Raw genomic sequence first — 22,478 nt, forward strand, 5'->3', positions numbered from 1 at the left:
AGGTACAATATTATTGAAGAAAAAAGATAATCTTTTGAGGATTAAGATGACAAAAGCTGTCTGGAAGAGCCGGGGACTATCCCTGCTTCTGCCACAGAATTCTTCTGTGATGCCAGGCACAATGCTTAAAACCTTACACAGATAAGCAGCACCTCAGCATGGCTCCTTCTGAGACCTCATTTTCAGATCTGCTGCAACCAAAATCCATGCAAAGTCTGCTCTGAGAAATCAGGTACCAGCTTCTTTTTAACTATTCTGTCAGGAGTATGCCAGTCTTCTATCTCATAGAGGCATTATCTTTTCTGATGTATGAAGCACACATATAATTGTAGTAAGAACCATAAAAGTACCTCCTAAACCTGTCTATAGGTATTGTGAAGAAATTCCAATACCAAAAAGTGAGACTAGAGGATGCAAAGTACCAGAGAGGGGCATAGCCAGGGAGATTCAGGTGCCCCCAAAACCAGACATCTAGTACCACTTCCCTATTTCCAATGCATTAAACTGAAGGACTCATGAGTATCACCTAAAGTCCATGTGAAATCTTTGCCTTTTTGGTGCTGGAGACCAGAGAGGATATTCTAGGACAACCAAACCAATCACTGCCAGCCAAAGGTCTTTTTCTCACAGTTTTTACTCAGCTTTTCAGCAGAATCCAAGTTTTTTCCAGTGCTTTTTGCCCTTTCTTTTCTTGTCACGACTGGTTCCCACACTTTCCTAGCCTAGTTTGACTCTTGTTCCCCAGCTTCTTCTCCAAACTCAGTATTTTGTCCTCATCAGCTCTGTTAGCCTGTTTCTTCTACAAGCAACATATTTCTCCTCTCTTGACTGCTTCCCAGGTCCATATCTCTTCTTCCTGCCATACCAGTTCTTAGGTTCATCTTTATTGTATGTGTGCATATTTACAGGCCCACTACCGCTAAACCACTAAACCCCCCCATTTGGTGCAGATTCCTTCCCCACTACCTCCTTTTTTTTTCTTCTTCTTCTTCTTCTTCTTCTTCTTTTTTCTTTTTTTTTTTCCCCTCTTTTTTTTTTTTTTCTTCCCCACTGAACATCCTTCCCAACCCTCCCTCCGACCTCCATTCCGAAATTGTCTTGTGCCACTTCAGTCTTCTTCCGGCCTTCTATATCTGGCTCGTATTATCTACACCTCCATACCCCACGGCCGCTTAGAGGACAGTGAAGAGAGGCATTCCGCACCCAATCCTGGGGCCTGGCAAGCCTCAGCCTGAAGAAAACAGGAGCGAGCACCGAAGAGCCATCACTCCTCCTGGTGCTCGAGGCTGGAACAAGTTCAGCTCCTCTCTGAAGGCCGCATATGAGCAGTCCGGTCACGCTCGGCAGCTGCAGCAGGAGCACGGCGAGGCAGCGGAGCACACTCGGGCACCTCCAGCAGCACTGGACAAAGCACATCCGGTGTAAGCCAAATCTCCAGGAATTTTAGCACTACTTTTCACACTTGGACCCGCCTACCTGAGAAAGCGAGGCAAGTGTGAGTATTTGGGGTCCACACTGCCTGTGCTGCCTGTGTCTAAGCATACCCATGCCATGTGTGCCAAGGGCAGTGCTCCCACAGCCTGACTGCACGGACACGGCTCCCTCTGTGCTCCCACCCCTCGGCCAAGGCTTCTCAAGCTCTGACTTTGCCCAATACGAGCGCGACGGTCTGAAACAAGCAGCAGGTGATGCCCCTTCCTAAACCCCTCTGCGGGAAACTTGGGAAGAGCTGGCGTTGTCTCTCCATTGGGCTGCTCCTGGTTAGTGGCAGTCGTGGGGCAGAAATCAAACTTTGCTTGAAACAGTTGAAAATTTAAGGAATGCCAGGAATGATTCCCACGGGAGTCTCTCTCCCTCCTGCCGGCGCCGCCGGTGTTTAACTGAGCGCGGCCCCTGCCGGCCCCGCGCGGCAGCCGGACCGCCCGCTCCGCCGAGCCTCCCGCAGCCCACCGCTGTGAGCTCGGGCTCAGCGCACAGGTCGGGGGCTGCAAATCCAAGTGTCACTGCCACAGGAATGATTATTACCAGATGCTAATTGCTCGTTAATATATGCTAATCACTGCTGCATGCCAGCGCGTTCAGAGCACCGAGTGTCAGGCAGAAGGCACTCGGCTGGAGCGGAGCGGCTCCTCTCTCTCCTCTCTCTCCTCTCTCTCCTCTCAGCCTCAGCTCCAGCCCCGCGCCGAGAGCCGCCGCTGCGCCCCCGCGGCTACGCTGTGCTCACACAGCGCTCTCCTCCGCGGCCGCCTTCCCGCTCCCGAGGCGAGGAGCGGCCGCTGGTGATTCCTGACTCCCCCGCGCTCCAGGCTTTGCCCCGCGGAGGTTTCCCTCAGCCGGGAGACGAGCGCCTCCGGCTCCCGCCGCGCCACGGCAAGCGCCGCGGCTCACCCGCAGCAGGAGACCCAGCAGGTGCCGCCCCCGGCTGGAGAGGCGATGATGTTTTGTGCGGCGAGGGGAACACCTCACACACGTTCTAAACTTTAAAACCCGCTGCCTGAACATGTCTCCCAGAACCCGCTGCACGAGCGGCGTCGGGAGCGGGTCCTCTCGGCAGCCGCTGCCCCGGCCGGGAGAGGTGCCCGCGGGCTGAGGAGAGCCGCACACAGGGCTCGCCCGGGGAAAGGGCGCGGGCGGCCCCCTCGCCCCCGCTGCCGCCGCCGCCTCCCCTCGGGGCCGGCCCGAGCCGTGGCCCCGCCGTGGCCGCGCAGGGCGGCGGGACGCCCGCGGCGGGCGGTGTGCGGGAGGCGCCCGGCGGCGGAGGGCGGGCTGCGGGGCGGGCGGTGCGCGGGGCCGGCGGCGCTGCGCTGCGCCCCGATAGGCGGCGGCGGGCGGTGTCGGTGCTGCCGCCGCTGCCGCGGCTGCTGGTGCTGGCGCCGAGCCGCTGAAGCCCGGCAGAGGGGCTCGCCGGCTCTCGCACGCAGCGGCGGCGGCGGAGCGCGTCGCGTCGAGAGGAGCGAGCGGGGAGGAGGAGGAGAAGGAGGCGGAGGAGGAGGAGGAGGAAGGGGAGGGGGGCACCTTCTCGGCGAGGATGCCCGGAGCGGCTGCAGGGACGGCGGCTACAGGAGCAGGCTCGTCAGGAGCGGTAACAGCGGGGATGCTCCCAGCTCAGGAGGCGGCCAAGATCTACCACACCAACTACGTGAGGAACTCGCGGGCCATCGGCGTGCTCTGGGCCATCTTCACCATCTGCTTTGCCATCGTCAACGTGGTGTGCTTCATCCAGCCGTACTGGATCGGGGACGGCGTGGACACCCCGCAGGCGGGCTACTTCGGGCTCTTCCACTACTGCATCGGCAACGGCTTCAGCCGGGAACTCACCTGCCGGGGCAGCTTCACGGACTTCTCCAGCCTGCCCTCGGGAGCCTTCAAAGCTGCGTCCTTCTTCATCGGGCTTTCGATGATGCTCATCATCGCCTGCATCGTCTGCTTCATCCTCTTCTTCTTCTGCAACACAGCCACCGTCTACAAGATCTGTGCCTGGATGCAGCTGACCTCGGGTGAGTGGAGGCAGCGGCCCCGGTGCTGGGGGGCTCCGCGCCGCCCTGTCCGGCACAGCTCGGCCCGGCCCGGGGGGCAGGGGCGGCTCTGGACAAACTTGCGGTGCCGGCGCCCGCCCGGGTCGGAAGAGGGTCGGGGAGCGGCGAGGGGCGGGTGGCGAGGGTCGGGGGTTCCCCGCCGGGGCAGGCCGGGAGAGGATGCTCGGGGGTGCCGCGACACATCGGCAGCGTCGCAGAGCGGTGCCTGTGCCTGCCCCGGGCCGCCCGACTGGGCGTGGGCCAAGTCAGGCTCAGCCCGTAGCTCCTCGTACCTCTCCGAGGGCTGCCCCGGGGAACTGCCCGGTTTCGGTCTGTGAACCGACCCGTGGGCAGCTCCAGGGACTGCGGGTGGCAGCGGGCAGGTGTCCTCCAGCGCGTGGTCTGTTGTAAAGGTCAGGAGAAAATGGCAGTGGGGACAATTCGAGCAGGCGACGGTGGGCGAAGGCAGCTGCCCGCCTGTTGAAGCTTAGTCCCGGTCCCGCAGTTCCACCTGGCCAAGGCAGAGTCCACTTCGGCTCCGTGGGAGGGGCAGTCGAGGTCTTTTGCTGGTGAACTGGAAGGGCAGCTGAGGCCGTTGGATGTGGCATGCATGAGTTTTGGTTGGGGTCTGTTTCACTCGTCCACAAGGTTTATTTTCCACTCTGTGTTAAGAGTGTAAAGAAAAAGAATTTATTTCAGTTGCTGATTTTGTCTCAGAAGATCTCCTGACTTCATTTGACTTTCCCCATCACATCCAGTGTCTCCCTGGGGAAAGCGTATGGTAAGAAAGATGGGAAAACACCAGGACATCCCTTTTTGTATTTACAGCACAGTTTTCCCTCTGAGTTAATGGACAACTGGTTATTTGTGTGCAGCTGGGAGGGTAACAAGAAAAGAATGGTCTGTACAATTAAGACAGTAATATAAGCAGTTTCAGCGAGACAGAAAATATTAATTCTTCAATCATTTGGGGGAAAAAGGGCCTAAAATCAAAGCATACCTGTTACATGTCCTCCTGGTAAAACCCTGAAACTGAGAAGTTTTGGAATAAGCAGTAGTAATCTGTTAGGGAAACAGAGCAAAATGTCACCAAAATGGGCTCGCAATCACTTTTTCAGTCCCCTTAATTGACCTACATTTGTTCCAGTTTCTAAGCAAAAATTCTTTTGAGTTTTCTACTGAACAGCTTCAGCATTATTCAATTTGCCATCTAGTCCATGAGACTTGGTGGAATTCTCTGATTTGTATGAAAAAGCTTTAACCATTTCTCTCTCTGATGTTTTTCTGTGTGCTCTTATACATTTTTATGCTGTTTCCGTCAATGAAGTTTCCTTGTAATTTCTTTCTGTATCACTTGGGGAGTGATCTGCAGGTACTTGAGGTTGGTAGGTTTTTCCCAGTTCCAGTGAATTTAGTTTTGGGTTCATTATCTCTGTACATTATCCCCTTTGATGCTGCTGACTCCTCTGTCCATTCAGTAATGTGCATTCTGATATGGTCTGGTTAATTGTACACAGTCATGTCACTTGGCTCTGGGCAGAGCAAACTGTTCCGTCTTTGCACGACTGATGTCTCCTCTGCTCCATTAAGGACTTCTGCTTTCAACTGTCTCTTCTTCTTATGGCTCTGCTGCTAAAAGCTGCCATGAATATTCACTGTTTTGATGCATTTCAGCATGTTTTTTTCATGTCCAGTATGCAGTAGGACAGTACAATTTCCAAATCTCTTGCACTTTCCAACATCAACATCTATCTATATGGTTGCACTTTTTCATGCCCAGAGGTGCTAGTGCAAGGTAGATAAAATGAATCTGATTTCTTTACAGCATTTCTGTACAGGTGAATAATAATGTTAAGAAACCACCAAATGTGACAGATCTGCTGGAGCCCAGTCTATACCACACTGCGTGTGAGACTGGAGAGATGTTTTCAGGCAAAGCAACACAGAATTTTTGTCATCTCCAAAGCTGGCAGATACACTGTTGGCATTAAAAGTCAAAAAAAGGACCTTCATGTCAGCAGAAGAATCGCTTCTCAGACTGCTTCCCTCCAAAATTAATAAGGGAATACATGTATAGCCAAGTGGTTGTTTGCTGTCTTTCCCAATTTGTACACAAATGCCCTGGAAGAACAATGTTGGTTGTTGAAGGAACCTGACTGACTTTATTGTTTGCTGAATGTTTCACCTTAATTTAGTATTTACCTCACTGTTCATTTCCGTATTACTTAAAGTTTCCTCAAGGGAGAAAAAATTCCCAGAAAGTACATATTGCTTTGGATTGCATCCTTTGAAGAAAATAAAGGTGGTGGGACAGAAGGAGAACATAGAGTAAAATGTGCATGACAGGACTGTTATAATGATAAGTTTCTCTGAGCTATATGACCTACTTCTGTTATTAGCTTACTATTTGGAGAGTATAAGTAATAGGTAATAGTAATCCTAAAATGCTTATCTCACAATAAACACTACAATAATGTCATCTACATGTTCATATAGATCTGTGTAGTACAGGAACAAAACTGAATCTGAAGAAGTGAAATAAGGAAACGTGGATATAGTTTTGATTTTGCTTGCTATTATGTACCTTCATATTGTCAGCATTCAGTTAGGTCAAATAATACTTAAAACTGATGTAATTTAAATCTTGTTAGAATCAGGTTTCTGATGTGGGATCATGCTTGGTTTAGGATTGCAAATAAAAGCTTAGGAACTGATTTCTTTAGAAGAAAGATTTGGATCACAGTCTGTCCAGCATGAGTCATTATAAATTGTCTGCATGATTTAGCTCTTGTTTTGAAAAGGTGGCTTTTAAATAAGAAAACAACAAACAGTTTCTTGGGCACATACACTTTCAGTCCTTGTTGCTGTCTAATCATGTCTATGACTAGACATGTCTATGATATGATAAAGAGGAACAATCCTAAGGAAAAATGTATTTCTTGAGTGTATATGAGTGCAGCATAGACTAGATGGTCCTATGATTTAGCCACGGCTTAGACAGCCTTTTTTGTAGCATGTGCATAATGCTGTCAGGGTACACTTGATACTTTGAGAGCCAGTGTTGGCAGCCTCATTCTCCATCCCCTAACCTCCTCTTCTGCAACTGAAAAATCATAGGTACAAGCAGTTGCATATGCACTCACCTAATTTGAGCAGATGCATGATCACAAACTCTTGAAATCATTAGGAATTAGATATTATTGTTCTTTATTATTCTACACCTAAAGTTTGCAGGAGACCTCACAAATAAAGATAATTCTTGAGATTTATTCCTTTATAGGTTAAGTAAATTAAACACTTCTGTTCTGTTGTGATTTTTTTTTTCATTATTAGGTATTTGTCATTACTTTTTTTTCCTTTACTAGGATGTTTCAAGTTATAAGAAAGAAAAAAGTAAAGAAAGCAAGAGAAAGGCATAGAAGTGTCCCATGGACAAGTAGGATGAAACCAATATACAGGTTTTTCAAGAGATGCCTAAGCCCATGCCCACAGTAAGAAGACCATTGAACAAAACTAAAAGCTCTGTGCTTTGGCAAGCCACAGTCCAGTGATCTTTGACAGTGGTTTGTAACATGGGCCCACAAAAGCATCAGAGCAGCTCAAGCTCCTTTTGCCCTCCATATTTTCGGTTCCCCAGCACTCTTACTCAGCGACTTCCTCACATGGATCTTGGCATTTAAAAGCTCTTGCTGGATTTTCTTTTTTGAGACTTTGGTCACATTTTGAACCTGTGTAAACTTTTAGCGTTTACAGTGCCTCTGAGCAAGGAGTTCCATGGCTTGATATGTCCTGTGTGACGATTCAATGGTTTTTGTGTTTTAAATCTTGTGTCTGCTCATTTCATTTGATCCTCTAGGCTCACATGCTTTGGAAGAGGCTGTTAAAAGGGAACTTGGAGAACCCAATCCCTGTCCTGGCTCTGATTACACCTTTGCTGAATCTGCCCAGTTACCTGGTTTTGAGACCTTTGGCTTCTTTGTAAGTCCTTAGTTAGGTTGTACTGAACTTGAGATCATCCCTTCTGCCTTACCTATAGCCATTTCCAGTCTACTGTATCTTTCAGAGTCTGTGGGACCAGACCTACACTCAGTATTCAAGACAGACAAACCAGCCATTCCTACAGTGACTTAATAATATTCTCTCTTTCGTTCTTTGTTGCTTTCCTAGTAATTAGTAAAACTCAATTTTTCCCTGTTAGTGAAAAGCGGGCTGATGTTTTCACACAACTGCCTATTTTAACCCCAAGATCTTAGTCCTGAAGTCTTAATAATCACCTTGGGGCACATAATCTTGTGTAGTTAGTTTTCCCCCCACTTAGAGAAATGGCTTCTTATTTATCTACACTGACTTTAATGTGACTTTTTATTGCCTAGTCACTCAGTATTATAAAGTCTTTCTTCACAGTCAATCCTTATCGTAGCTACCCTGAATGAGTATCAGCAGCTAACTTTGTCACCTCACCATTTATCCTGTTTTCCAGCTCATTTATAAATAAGTGAGTAGCTCCCAAGTTCCAGCACAGATCCCTGCAGGATTCCACCACTGACCTCACTCCAACTGAAAAATTGACAGTAGTGTCCTACCATCTGTTTCCAATTATTTATCCTTGCAAGGGCATTTATTTTTATCCTCTGGGAGTCTAGGTTTTTTAAGACTTATGAATGATAAATTCATCAAATGTCTTTTGGAAATCCAAGTAAACATTGTTAATGAAAACCATGGTACACATTTTTTTTTTTTAATTCTTAGGAGAACTTTAGTAGTTTTGTGAAAAACTGCTTGAAATAGGTGTATTGGTCCTTCCTTACTTCCTTTCATCACACAAACATCTCATGTTTGTACACATGTTGACATACACTGTTTCTTTCATAGTTCTACTAATTTATGTGGTGCAGGTGTTGGTCTTTCTGTGATTCCCGAGGTTTTCCCTGGACTTGTTTTAAACTAGTTTTTAAAACTGTTTTCCTATCCCTCAACTGCCAGATCTTTGAGGCCAAAGCAGCTGTAATGAAGAGGTTATTACATGCCACAGTTAAAAGCTTGTTTAAAAGAGGTAATGGTTTCAGAATGAAAAGGAGGAATTCTTCATTGCAACGGTGTTGTTTGTCTTTATGGTTGAAATCAGTCTGCAGGACCAGGTGACTTTTATGTAAGAGTCTTAAAAGGCTTGACCTTGATGCTCTTGGAGTCTTTCTTACTGCTGTTTGACAGATCTTGGTATAGGGGTAAATTCCAGAAGGCTAGGAAAAAACTCAGCCTTGCACTAGTATTTGAACAAGGTATCTCATCTCATGAAGTCAGACAAGGGTCTTGTTCGTAGCCTCAATATCCTTAACAATTTGTTGAGAGATTAGTTTACATTTATGGCTCCTGAAGTTTTCAGGTGGCATAAAAATTTATTTGTTTAATAAATGATAGTTGTCTAATAAATTACAGTAAGGATAGCTAATTGCATAGACTGATTTGGATGTCATAATAACACGGGCTTATTTCTACAACCTGTATTTTAATACACTAAATGCAGTGTAAAACTTCCAAGAATCAGAATCATGGAATCACAGAATTATAGAATGGCTTGGGTTGGAAGGGACCTTAAGGATCATCTAGTTCCAACCCCCCTGCCATGAGGAGGGACACCTTCCACTAGATAGGCTTGCTCAGAGCCTCATTCAGTCTGGCCTTGTACACTCCCAGGGATGGGGCATCCAGAGCTTCTCTTGGCAGCCTGTTTCAGTGTTCCACCACCTTCATAGTAAATATTTCTTCCCAATATCTAATCTAAACCTACTACTTAGTTTCAGTTTGAATCCATTTCCCCTTGTTCTGTCACTATGTTCCCTTGTAAATAGTTCCTTGCCATCTTTCATGTAGGCTCCCTTCAGGTACTGGAAGTCCACAATTAGGTCACCCCAAGCCTTCCAGGCTGAACAATTCCAGTTCTCTGAACATTTCCTTCACCTTTCCTTATAGGAGAGGTGCTCCATCCACCTAATCACCTTTATGGCTCTTCTCTGGACTTGCTCCAAAAGGTCCATGTCCTTCCTGTGCTGGGACTCCAGGGCTGGATGCAGCACTGCAGGTAGGGTCTCACCAGAGCAGAGCGGAGGGGCAGAATCCAATTGAGAGAGGAGGATGTTGGGGAGGACCAGGTCAAAGGTTTAACAGAAATCTGGATAAGTGACATCCATAGCCCCTCTCTTGTCCACTGGTGTAGTCAACCCGTCATAGAAATCCACTGGGCTGGCCAGGCAGGACTGGCACTTGGTCAAGCGCTGGCTGTCCCAAATCACCTCCCTGTCCTTCATGAGTCTTGGCACAGTTTCTAAGAGGATCTGTTCTATGATCTTCCCAGGCACAGAGGCTGACAGGTTGGTAGTTCACAGGGTCCTCCTTTCTACCCTTTTTAAGATGGGTACAATGTTTCCCATTTTCCAGTCACCTGGGGCTTCACTAGACCCCTATGGCTTTTCAGATTTCAGGGAGAGTGGCTTGGCAACTACAGCAGCCAATTTCCTCAGGACTCTGGGATGCATCTCATTAGTTCCCATGGACTTACTTATGTTCAGGCTGGTGGTCATGAACCTGGTCTATACTTGCAGATGGAAGCATTTTGCGACCCAGTCCCCATTGCGCAGTCCCACACTCTCAAGAGGTGTGGGAAGAATGATTAACATTGAAGCCTGAGGCAAAAAAAGTTGTTGAGGACCTCGGCCTTCTTCTTGTCAATTGTTACCAATTTTCCAGCATTACTTATCAGGGGATACCTCTTCTTTGACCTTTCTTTTCTGGTTAATACACCTGTAGAAGCACTTCTTGTTACTCTTTGCATCCATTTTTCAGGTTCAGTTCCCGCTTCAAAAAATGTAGGAGGCATCCTGCTGATGGAAGAATTATGAAATTATGTGTCATGGAAAATGGTTATTTAGAAGAGAAATTACAGACTGTGGTAGATGGACATCTGCATGTGAGCTCTCACTGCAGTGAAAAAGTCCAGTGTTGTCCCTAAATGTGTATGCAAAAAAGGGGACTCCTCTGCCTGCAGTGGTTCCCATGCCTATTCTGTCTAGGGCAAATATCTTTCAAGAAGCCCTTTCAAGTATCAAGTAGAAAGGATCTTTGAACTGATTTAAATAAATGAAAGAGGAAGAGCTAAAAGGATGAATTTTCTTGCTGTTCAAAAGAAGATTAAAAATTGACAGATGATGGCATATGAGGACCTACAGGGGAAGATTTCAAGTCATGCAGTTTTCCTTATCTTGACAAATGCTGCGTTTGGAAGCTGAAGTTACACAAATTTGCATTAGCCATGAGGTACGTATATTTGTAACCTTTTAAGATGGATTTTTCATTTGTTAATTGTCTTTACTATCTCACCAGAAACAAAGGACCCTAACCAACAGAGCTGTCAGCTTTTGTTGCCACTACGTACTTCACATGTAATGTGAGGAGTCACATGGGAGACAAAAGGGACAGGAAGACAAGTCCAGGATATTGAGCAGGTTTTTGAGCTTGAGTTTCATCATTAATGCTGATTTTAATAAAAGTGTTAACACACCCATGGCACCTTCAGGGTGAGGTGACTGAAGTTATTTAGTGGTCTCTGAACAGTAGTGGATGTTGGACCATCAGAGAGAAAAAAATCAGAGTCCTTAAACACTCTGACCATTGTATGATGAGTATTGCCTCTGCGTTTTGGGGAAATGGGGTGCTGGAGCTGTGCAGGAAGACAGAGAGCAGGAAAAGAGCCAAGTGCTCTTTTTGTCACCAAATGGAGTGTCTCATCAACCCTTTGACGACATCTAATTCAAACCGGCCTGGTGCATGTGCTTCTTTTTCCCAGAGGAGAAATCATGCTGCCAGTAGGATTTTCTGTGTGTTCAGCTCTAGAGGAAAGAATCCCATTGGGTTTAAGCAAGATCCCTAGAGCCTCCTACGTCCTTGCCTGGGAAAGCCCCATGGTAGCCTGTGCTCTGCTGCTGTCACACTGGCTGTGATGAGTATTGCCATTGGAAGTGCTAGTGTCCTAGTGTGAGTCAGAAGGTTAGCTAGGGAGGTTGGAAAAATTAACTGGAGGTTTTAGTGGGAAGTTGTGGGTGAAGTGAGCAATGGGGCTGCACAGCTTTTTCAATTTCATTACACTAAAGTGAACATTTTCATAGACTTCATGTTTGGCTATAAAAATGAAAGTAAAAGGTGTATCATGTGAATAATGGAAATGAGGGAGAAATGCTGTGCCCAGTGTCCTATCTCTAAGTAATTTCTTTCCCCAAATACCCTGTGCCCACAGTACCAAAAGTACTCTCCTGCATCCCAAGATGTCATGCCTTTGGTAGCTAAATTCTCCAGCTCCTCACAGGCTCCCTGCCTCTGTAGCTGGCAAAGGTACAGCATGGGCTATACCTGGCAGAAAGCTATTTGTCTTTTGGTTTGATGTCCTCAAGTTGCCATCTAGATTTGTTAAAGGATAAACTATCCCTGTCTTTCCGCTGGTGGGAAATTTGGATTCTTTCTGCTTCCAGCTTTTTCACAAAACTTGCAGGATTTTAGTGTCTTGAAGGTTTGTAGTGTCAGTGAAATTTGGTTGAAATTGGTCATCAGGCTCAAAATCACAGTCACATCTGTCTTGATCCCAGAGGGAACCTGTCTAAAATGTATCATGTAAGAAGTAAATATCTTTTATTTGTATGAGTGATTTGAGATTTTGGTAGCAAAACTTGTTTTTTGAAGGATAAAGGTGTTTTGGGAATGGAGAAGAGATATTTTCTTTTGGTTTAGAGTGTAATAAAAATTTCAGCATCTTATAACTCTCCCAATTGCCTTTTATGAACATCCTGGGGGCTGTGGTCCACTGTTTGAAAAACAGTAAGATAACAGAATAGTAAGATATAAAAGGAAATGCATAAAGTTATCCAGCCTATTTAAGGATGAATAACATCTCACCGGGAAAAAGTATATGTGTGAGGGAAGGAAGAAGGGGAGAAAGAATCTGGGAGAGAGTTTAAAAGAGGGGAATATTACCTATTGCAATGTGGGGAGCTGAGAACTTGGATATGGTTAGGAAAGAGAAATGGGGGTGGGGTTTTGGAAAGTGGCTGGTATCAAAACAGCTCTATTTTCTTGCTGCTGAAGTAATATCACTGGCATAGGATACAGCTGCTGCTGAGTTCTTTCAGGGATTCCTTCTAAAAGTTTAATTAAGACAATTGCTGTATGCCAAAATGAAGCCAGAAAGAGGTAAACAAAGGGATATAATCAGCAGTAAAAAGGCATGGAAGAAAAGAAGGCTAGATTTCAGACAGGAAGGTTATTTTACCTTTTGTGAAGTGAAACTTTTGGCACTGTAGTATAAACAGCATTAGCTTTGATCTTGCCTACATTAAGACAGCAAACATATCAGAACAGAAAATCTGTGGTATGATCAAATGATGTGGACTCAATATTTGAAAACTAACAAAATCTAGCTGTGAGTAATGGCAAGGTCAAAATATTGAGGCATTACAAAGGAAAAGATAAAAACATTTTTGCTCAAAAATTGTGCAAGAAAAAAAAAAGACGTTAACAAGGCTATAACCTGGAAAATCTGTAGAATTTGATAAACATCAGTTGCTATCAGCATTGTTAAAAATGTAGTGGCAGCAGCATGACAGTGACTAACTAGAATATGCATTGCTGTGTGGAACAGTGTGTAGCTCCCAATTACTAGGAGAGAATTATGGCTAGAATCCTTAAAAAAAGGCAATATAATAGACTTCAAGATCTGTCTATTCTAAGAAAGATGTTATCCATCTTTACATTGGCATTCAGAGATGCAGAAGACTTGAAACAATCTGGCCTTAGAACAAGAAAGTCATACTTACTGGGGGAAAAGGTTCTTTTATTTTCTCCTTGAGAAGCCAGATGCAAATTTATGAATTTAATTGATTTTAAAAGGTAGCTGATGGCGTCTGTGGAGAGCCTCTTTGACACAAGCACATCATGTGCTATTTCAGAGAATATTATTCAATCAAGTAATTGAGAGTGCATCAGAAGGAGAAAGCTACGGAATACATGGTTTGAAATAAATTATTACAAACAGTTGATGAGTTGTCACACATTCCGCTTTCTTTATTTTTCTGGTTATCTTTCAAAAGGAAAAGTTTATAGAGAAGAAGACCAGACACGTAGTACCTGCAAGGTCAAAGACAGATACTCTTGAGTTCAGAGGTTCAGAAAATGCTATTTGTGAAACCTTGGGAAGTTCTTTTATTTTCTTCTAGAACTCATAAGTCATGTGCCTTACTTTCCAGAAGATGGCTGAATAAAGGGAATGATTTCATGCAATTACCATGGCCAGGCTCTGTCTTATCCTGCCATGCCAGACTGTACCTCTGCAACCTACAGTAGTTTGCTGGTCATGGTGAATCTTTAGTGCAGCAGAAGTGTGAATAAAATAAGACAAGGTCCCTTAAGATCAGGGAAGATTTTAGCAATGTCTCTCCTTCCAGTTTGACCTTTTGCCTGTTCCTGTGGAATAACAGGCTTCTGCAGTGGCTGCGGAAGGTGAATCCTCCTCAGAAACTCCACGGAGTTTCCTGATGGGGGCAAGAGCCTTGGAGAGCGTTGTTCTGCCCAGATGTAACAGCCTGTAAGTGCGGAACACTGACATAAATGATCCTGTGTCTCTTGGAGAGACATTTCTGTACTGAGCCATCTCATCTTGCCAGGGCTCAAAAGAGAGATGTGGTTGCTGTGCCTGTACCCACAAACTAGGGAGATACAGAGTCCCCCTCTGCTGTAGAGTCAGCTGTCACACTGGCCAGTGTCCATACTATTGTACTTTTTACCTTCTAGAACTGGGTCACTAGACTCATTCTGCCTGTTGGGAACCATTCCTGGCATGTCCTAACTTGCAGACTATGCCCTGGCAATATTTTGGAAGATTGTTAGATGGAATAGACTAAAAACTCTCCTGTGGCGCATGCTGAGGGACAATTCTAACAATTTAATAGCGTAGACAGTTGAGTTTCAATGCCTGGGAATGCTCCCCAGTACTGCTTCATTTATCTGTGCAGACATAACCAATACAGCCATTGTAGCCAAGTCTCAAAATAAGGAGCTCAAGAATTAACTGTGCAGGAAAGTTAAGGTAACATGGAATTTAGTTCTTTAATTTGAACCAATTTATAACTGCAACTTAGTGCCACAGTATAATTTTCTGATTTGCTTTGTTTAAATTGACAACAAATAATCTCTGTATTAAAAATTTCCATGAAATGTAGTTATCTTTGAAACTAGACTTAGTAATCATCTTGAAAAAGGCAGATGTTTGTAAACTTTGGCAAGAGGCAGAAGTGATCAAAAATGCAGAACAAACCATAAAGAAAAGTTTTCACTTAGAGACAGTGGAAAAATGTTACCCATGAGCCTAAAAGTCATAAATGAGTCTTCTCTCTGATGTACACTGTTTCAAAATCAGATTTCCCACAGGTATCTTCACCTTGGCTAATACATCTTTGAACACTATAAAACTGTCATGCATTGAGTGCGTCTACTTAAGAGACATTCAGTGTCATTTCACAAAGAGTTAATTCAAAGTTTTAGGATTAATTTAATGAGAGAAATATTAGACTTTCCATGAGAATAAAATTATTCATCCTTGTAACTTTATGTTCCTCTAAAGAAAGTTAATTATTACTTGGTTGCTGTATATTAGTATTTTGCCTTCCTGTTACTGGTGAAGTTACATTAGACCATCATTAAAATAAAAAGATTGAAATTGCAATGCGTTGTCATTACACTAGAAAAATAGAGCCCAAAAAATTTCAAACGTGCAGATGTCTGACCAGCCACAGTCACTTGTGTTTAGTCCCTGTCAGGCCTTTGTATTTGGTGAGATTCCTCCATCAGTGTGGCTCCCCAGCAGTCACTGCCAAGGTGACACATGGCCATTTGTCAGCCTTGAGAGGCGAGGGGACAGTGCTGGCACAGGGAAAGGCTGTGCAGCTCAGGGTGGGTAGCAGTGGAGATACTCAAAAGCCATCAGGTCACAATCCTGAGTAACCTGCTCTAGGGGAGCCTGCTGGAGTAAGGATGTTGGACTAGATGGACCTTCAGTGGTGCCTTCAAGCACCACCTGCTCCGTGATTCTGTGAGGGAAGAGAGGAGCTGTTCCCCAAATGGTGGCAGTGGGGTGGCAATGTGATGCTGCTCTGGACAGGTATAGATGGTCCTGGCACATACTTTGTGAAGTATTTCCGGCTGACTCAGGGCAATGCTGACCTAATTAAGGATGCATTGTGATATTTCATGTGGGATTCTGGACACTGATGTGCAGTTCTGAATGAGTAGCTTCAAAGAAGGAAAACCAGAGAGCGGTGATATGTCTTGGAAAAAGAAACCTAGGAAAGCTTTGTTAGTTTAATGTGGACAGAGGAAGATTGATAAGACGTCTGTGCTGACTGAAAACACCTGAAAGGGCTAAGAATAAGAGGAAAATAAAAGAATTCTTTGAGCCACTGATTCTTTCTTTGATTTGATTTGGTTTCCTAAACTTTTTCCAAAGGTGATGCTACACGTCATGTAACATTGTTAGAACAAATCACAACCTGCTAGCCTACTTTGCTTCAGGGCACTTTAAAAATCTCAGAAGTAGTTTATGTACCCTCTGGAATGGAATGCATGGACAATAGGGTGAAAACTAATGATTCCAAACTCATGGCTAACAGTTGTACAAGAAGAAATGGATATTTTCTGGATATAAATCACTTCAGGCTGAAAATTACAAGGTGGTTTCTAACTATTGGAGCAGGAAGGTTCTACAGCAACTTTCTGAAGGAAAGAGATTTGGTAGAGTATTTAGTTGCGTACCAGAAACAGAAGAACATCTGAAAGGCATTACAGAATGTACTGTTTGTAACAGTTTGCCTTCTTCCTCTCTTTCTCATTTCTGAAAACAAACTCATCTGTGTGAATGCTCACTTTTACCCTACTCTATTCTTTTTTATTCTACTCTACTATTTGTTCTGTTTTTTAAAACAGTATCACTTCCATCTCAATGACTTCTAGGATTAAAAATAGGCAGTGACCAAGATCTGTAGATCTGTCAAGTAAGGCTCATTCCTGCCTGGCATTCTGATAAAACAGGCAAGGGCTTTCCTTAAATTTCCAGCCAAACTGTAAAACTTCAGTAACAACAGCAGTTGCAGTGGTGTGCTTCATATTTTCTCTTTGCATTCAGCATTTTCATGCAACTTGGATATTGAATTTCCTTAAGAAAACATAATTTATATTAGCTAAATGCTGGTGTTTAAAAGTGAAAGCAATCAAAAAAAGAAATCTTTAAAATATTCTAAAATATCAAGGTTTCAGGAAAATAATTTTACAAATCATCAGTTCTGTGACTGACCTGAGATGTGATTTTGCTAAGGATTTTTCCTGGAGAAGTTGTCACTTGGTAACTGGTTGATGGTGTACATGTCTGTGAAAGGTCTTGCATGCAGGATGGATACTTACAAATGCTGTTCAGGATTTCGTACCCTTGGAGGGGCAGATCTGCAGGTACAGGGGTCGGGGTTTAAATTTAGTCTTACTGAATTCAGCAAGTTTATGTTTGAACCTAAGATGGTATATTTAACAACTGAGTGTTATATATATAAGACAGCATTTAATTTCATTTTAGCTGTATGGTACACTGGAGGAATTGTGCCGAGGCAAAAGTGAGGTGGTCTGTGAAATTGTTGCTGCATTTTTGTTTCTTCACAAGAGATTTAGTTTCTTTTATTCCCTGGGGCTGCTTTTCCCCAAATCAAGTCTGGACCAAATGCAAATCACACTTCTACAGACAGCTCCATTTTACTTTGCACTTCACTAGGTGATGGGTAAGCTTAGATTCAAGGGCAGGGATGTGCCAGAGAATGTGCAATGAAATACTCAACTACACACATCTGGCTTAGCCTGTCAGGCTGCAGTAGGGTGAAAGGATCATTGGCCTTGGCAGACGTAACCTGGCTATGGCAGGGCCAGTCAAGTGTTTCTGCAGTACATCCAGGAGTGGTCAGGCCCTTAGGATATGATGTCAGTCTGTGGTAGCCAAGCCATCAAGCAGTTGCCTACATCCAATTTTCTGGGCTTAAGATGCCTGGGGGATTCTGTCTGACCTCTGACTGCTTTTTCAGCAAGACACAGGTATTTTATGGTTTCTCTGTCATCTACACTCAGATATCTCACAAGCAGTAGAACAGCTCAAGTGATTATTAGGCACCAGCATGCTGGCAAAGCAAACCCTGGTTCTACTCTCAACTTGCCTGTAAAACTTCCACTTATGTTTCGCAGTGTAGACCTGAATCTTGTCCTCTGTGGTTATGCTTGCTTGTGTCTTGAATTCATGAAGTTGAGTTTAGTGAGGATTGTTTTTGATTAGCAATATTCTGTCAATCATAGTTCCTTCTTAATGTGCTTTTGCCTGGGATTAAAATAAAGCCAGAGTGTCATGCATACAGGTATCAGAAAATGATAAAGGAATTTGAATTACCTGATGCTAAAGGAGATTAGTGGATGGTGTAGGAAGAGCTGCAAAATACGTATTGACAATTGCTAAAGAAAACTGTTGTTATTTATTGCTTCCATTTATCATTGTACCAAAAGTCAAGTTCTAATCATTTAAGTAAATACCTCAGTTCTGCTGAGCTTCAGTGATGCCTGACAGAGAGGAACAAATGCAGGTAACAAATGCAGGATGCACCTAACATCAATTTCTGAAAAATCTGAATTGTCTAAAATGAACTTGCATTAGTATTTTTTATGTAACTCTTCAACGCCATAGTTTTTGACGCTGTATCTTCAACAGACATTGTGATAGGTCATTAATTTGTATGTGGTTTTAGCCAGCTGAAAGTAGGGGCAAAGAAAGTCATTGGAAATGAATGCTCATTCTTTTGCTCTATAAAATAATGTATTTAAATTGTGAATTCTCAAGCTCTTCTAGAGTACATTATGGTATTGTTGTGCTCTTCTAGAATCTGTTACTGCCAGTGAAAAGCTGGCTGTTTCAACAGAATACATCAGCTGAGCAGAGGATTTATAAGCACATGCCTTGATGGACTGGAAGCATGTTTTGAATGTTTGGCTTAATTGAAATCAGAAAAAAAAAAAAGCCCACCCATCTGAGGTTATAGATTAAATTATTTTATAAATAAAATTAATATTATAATAATATATCATAATATTTATTAAATATTTTCTGCATGCTCTTTTACATTAGTCATACGAATACATGCACTATAATTAATAGGGTAGCAGATACATACCAGAAAATTTAGGAGTTGACTTCTAAGGACCATTCAGTAGTCCTGACTTGGTACTAAGAAATCTTACTCTTGAAAACAATTCCATTGTGTCTATGGCATTCCGTCTTAGAGGAGCTATTAATTCTTATATTAGACTTAGTTAAGGCTTCTAAAGAGGAATGGCTATATGGTAATTTGGTACATAACATTCTGCTAGCATGGAGCCACCTCAGGTTGCAGTGAGAGACAGTAAGGTGGGAATAAATGTGTTTTACTACTGCAGAGATTAGTAGCAGTCTTAAGTTAGCATGAGAGAAAAGAATTCATTAGCTCATGGCTAGTGTACCAAATTGTCATGTGCTGTAAAATGTATAAGCACATAGTGTATAAAAAGGTCTACAGCAAGAATTGCCCTAACAGCTGATTAGAAAGTAGAAAAATTAAGTATAGTATCACTCCTTAAGAAATAGAGTGTGCTCTAAGTATTGGGTGGGTGCAGTGTGAGTCAGTCTCCTGAAGAGCAGGATCCAATTGCTGTCTCTCAATGTAATCAAAGACCACAGGAGTGAAAGTAAAGTATTTGTGCAATTAAGATTATAAAGATAAGCTGCTAACTAAGTAACTAGCCCGGCAACTGTCAATAATGCATTTATATTCCTTGCTAACCTAAATAACTTAAGTAATAATAAGTTTCCAAACTTCACACTTATCCAAAGCAAAGTGAAACCTTCCACTGAAGTTACTGCCTTTTGTCTCTCCCTCTCTCCTTCCCTACCTCACCAGTGTGATTTGTGTTCCCACAGAATTATGTTCCTACTGAGATGGCAAGCCCCCCTGGAGCAGGGACTGGATTTGATTTGGTGTTTGAACAGAGCCCAGCGTAAGCTGAATCCTGATTGTGGCCTCCAGCTTTGACTGCCGTGCAAATTGCAGTAGAAATAATAATTATTGTTTGAATTGTATCTGAGTGGTGTGAGTAGCATAAGCTTGATGAGCTACCCAATTTGCAACAGTAGTAACTATGTACTGAGCAGAGCCTGCTGTGCGACCTTGGGGAAGTCATTTCACCTTTCTGGGCTTTCCTGGCTATAAAATGAGAGCAAGATAATTTCTTTAAAAATGCTCTACAGGCATGGACTGTTATTATTGGAAAGAATTGATTGCATGCTGATTCTGGTCTGCTTTGTGCAATGTGACCCTTTGCCCTCAGAGTAACTCAGAGATCTCTAGGCCATCCTAAAAGTAGTCAGTGTAAACAAGGAAAAATTGTAATTACCTAAAAAAGGAAAAGGCAAAATTAAACATATTTGTGGATGTACATCACTGTGAGCAACCATCTGTAGAATGATAAATAGTGGCATACATACATAAACACACTGTGTTGTCATTCCAAACAGCATATTCTGTGTGTTTATCTCTGCATTAATGAGATACTTGGCTTGGATTTGACATCTGTCACTTTGCAGTCATGGCAGTGCAGCTCTGAATTTGAGAACAAAATTCACGGGGGATTATTTTAGCCTTTTATTCCATGCACTGGAAGTACTTGTGGTGCAACACATTTGGCTAAACCATGTTTTTCCCTTGGATGACAAGACCAAAATGAGTGCATAACAAAACCTGATGATATGGCTTGAAAAGCATCAGTTCAGGATCCCAAACAGGTACCAAGGCTGTCATCATCATGGGCAGCCTTGAGGGGACTGCTTCCATTCAGAGAGGAATGACTGACAGATAAGCAAGGTTTAGCTAATCCTATTTATTTGGTCACTCCAGCATTCAGCCGAGTGTTACACTTCCTTGTTGACTTGCTTTTTCTTTCAGAAAAGAACTGCAGCAAAGCTAGATATTTAGCTCATGGCTCATTTACTCACAGTGCCAGCAAGTGTCTCTACAGTGATTCTCTTTTGAACATACATGAGTGACAGATTGTTCAGACCACTGGTTCTCAGCATCCTCAGCATGCTGGTGTGCTGTAGGGTGTTCTGTTGGCAAGAATTGCTGCAGGGAACAGATGTACCCTTGATACACCAGGAGTTACCAAAGACAGTCAAGCCACATCCTGGGACCTTGCCAATGAGTGCTTTAAGTTCACACAAGATTTAGCATTCCACTTTGCCCTTCTTCCTATACACATTCTGGGTGTCCATCTTGTTCTGGATGTTCATCTGTGACTGGAGTGGAAAGGTGATGGGATGCAGAAAAGATGGCGTGCATAGAGGAGAGGATCTCTTTATGGAGTGACAGAGGAACACCAGCCAACACTGATTTTCTGCAACTGAGTGGAAAGAGGCAACCTCACCTTGCTCAGAAGGACCAAATCTTGGAGACTTGCAGTGCACTGCACTATTAAGCAGAATTTAGTTTGTCTCAATAAGGAGGAGTACTTTCTCCTTCTTCAATGTTGGCTTCACTTAGTGAGGTCTTTTCCTCATGAATATATTTGCCCTTTTTGAAAACAGTCTTTGAAGCTGTGCTAATTCTCATGCAAGGCATGCTGGTGAGAAAATACAGGTAGCACAGAATTAGAGGAATGGATAAGTAAGCACTCTGTGTGGTCATGCTTGATGGCTGCCTAAGTGAGTTCTACTGTAAAATTTTAAAAAATGGATAGTCATTTGTGGTGCATTGCTGTGAGCTAGATTCCTGGTGTCTGAAAAGTAGAGAACCTGCGAATTGTCTCTGAGAAATTCTCAAAAGCTGCTCATGCTATGTATGCTCTGGTTGTCACTTGCAGTTCTGGCAAAAGAACTGATGTGAGCCTGGAAGTAAAGGGATAATAGTGAAACTCCAGGTAAATAATCCTTGCTATTGTACTACAAGTATATCTATTTCTTCTCTAATGCAAATACCCATCTGGGAAGAGTTACCTTCCAAAAAGCATGAAAGCAATAAGAAGATAACAGTTTTCACCCAAGGCTAGTAACCTGGCAAAGATCTGGATACTGTTCCTGAGCTGTGAGTTTTAGTGCTACCTGCAGAGATGGTGGATGGATAATTTCAATCACAAACACTTTGAAAAATCTGACATGGGGCACTGTTCCAGGAAAGCAGTGCCAAGGATAATTTTATTCTTCAGTGAGTTTTCGGGTAGTACTTACCTTATGCACTGAGAACCTTTTATAGGTTATTTCTTGAGCCGCATTTTGCCAATGAAACTTCTGCTCTACAGCCAGAGAACACTTCTGTCTGGGGAAAAAAATCCATAGTGTTGGCAGCAGATTTTATGACATATTGGGTGATGTCATTAAGGGAGCTGTTAGCAATCTGTCATTTACAGAGCAGTTTCAACTAGTCCAACGTAAGGGAAGTGATTTAATTCCATGTCTGCTTGGATTTCTCCTATATAATCAGTGGAGGCTCAGGAGAGTTAGGAGGCACAGCATGATCCTCTCCTGATTACTTTGCTCTCATCTCCAATTTATGGCCTAAAGTGCAAGAGAATAAAGTCTTTGTGCCCAGAGGGGCTCATGGGGGGTTGGTTCAGGTGGTCCCCAAATCTTTTAGCTGTGGGGGCTGCACAGGCTGAGCACTCTTGAGCAAGGACTAAGAAGAGTGACTGTGGCTTCTGACCCAGGTTATGCAAATGTGGTTGTTCACAAATGGCAGGGGTGTCCCCAAAGAGGCACATGAGGAAGTGCTCTTCCTGATGGAAGGCAGCACATTAGCCCAGCTTGTACCTATCCCCTGAGGCCTGTTG

At 43.7% G+C, this 22,478-nt stretch overlaps 1 protein-coding gene across 3 annotated transcripts in view; it reads left to right on the top strand.

Annotated features, from left to right (window-relative positions):
• The first annotated feature begins 3,023 nt into the window (after positions 1-3,023).
• LHFPL3 (LHFPL tetraspan subfamily member 3) overlaps positions 3,024-22,478 on the top strand; it is a 234,523-nt gene continuing 215,068 nt past the window's right edge. For all 3 annotated transcript variants that reach the window (XM_066182851.1, XM_066182849.1, XM_066182852.1), the window contains exon 1: positions 3,024-3,497. In XM_066182851.1, coding sequence (XP_066038948.1) covers positions 3,029-3,497 — 469 coding nt within the window. In that variant the 5' untranslated portion in view covers positions 3,024-3,028. The remainder of the gene's footprint in view (positions 3,498-22,478) is intronic.

This window comes from Chamaea fasciata, unplaced genomic scaffold, assembly GCF_029207755.1.
Source record: "Chamaea fasciata isolate MVZ Bird 193981 ecotype frontalis unplaced genomic scaffold, bChaFas1.0.hap1 SCAF_5, whole genome shotgun sequence".
Lineage (NCBI taxonomy): Eukaryota > Metazoa > Chordata > Aves > Passeriformes > Sylviidae > Chamaea > Chamaea fasciata.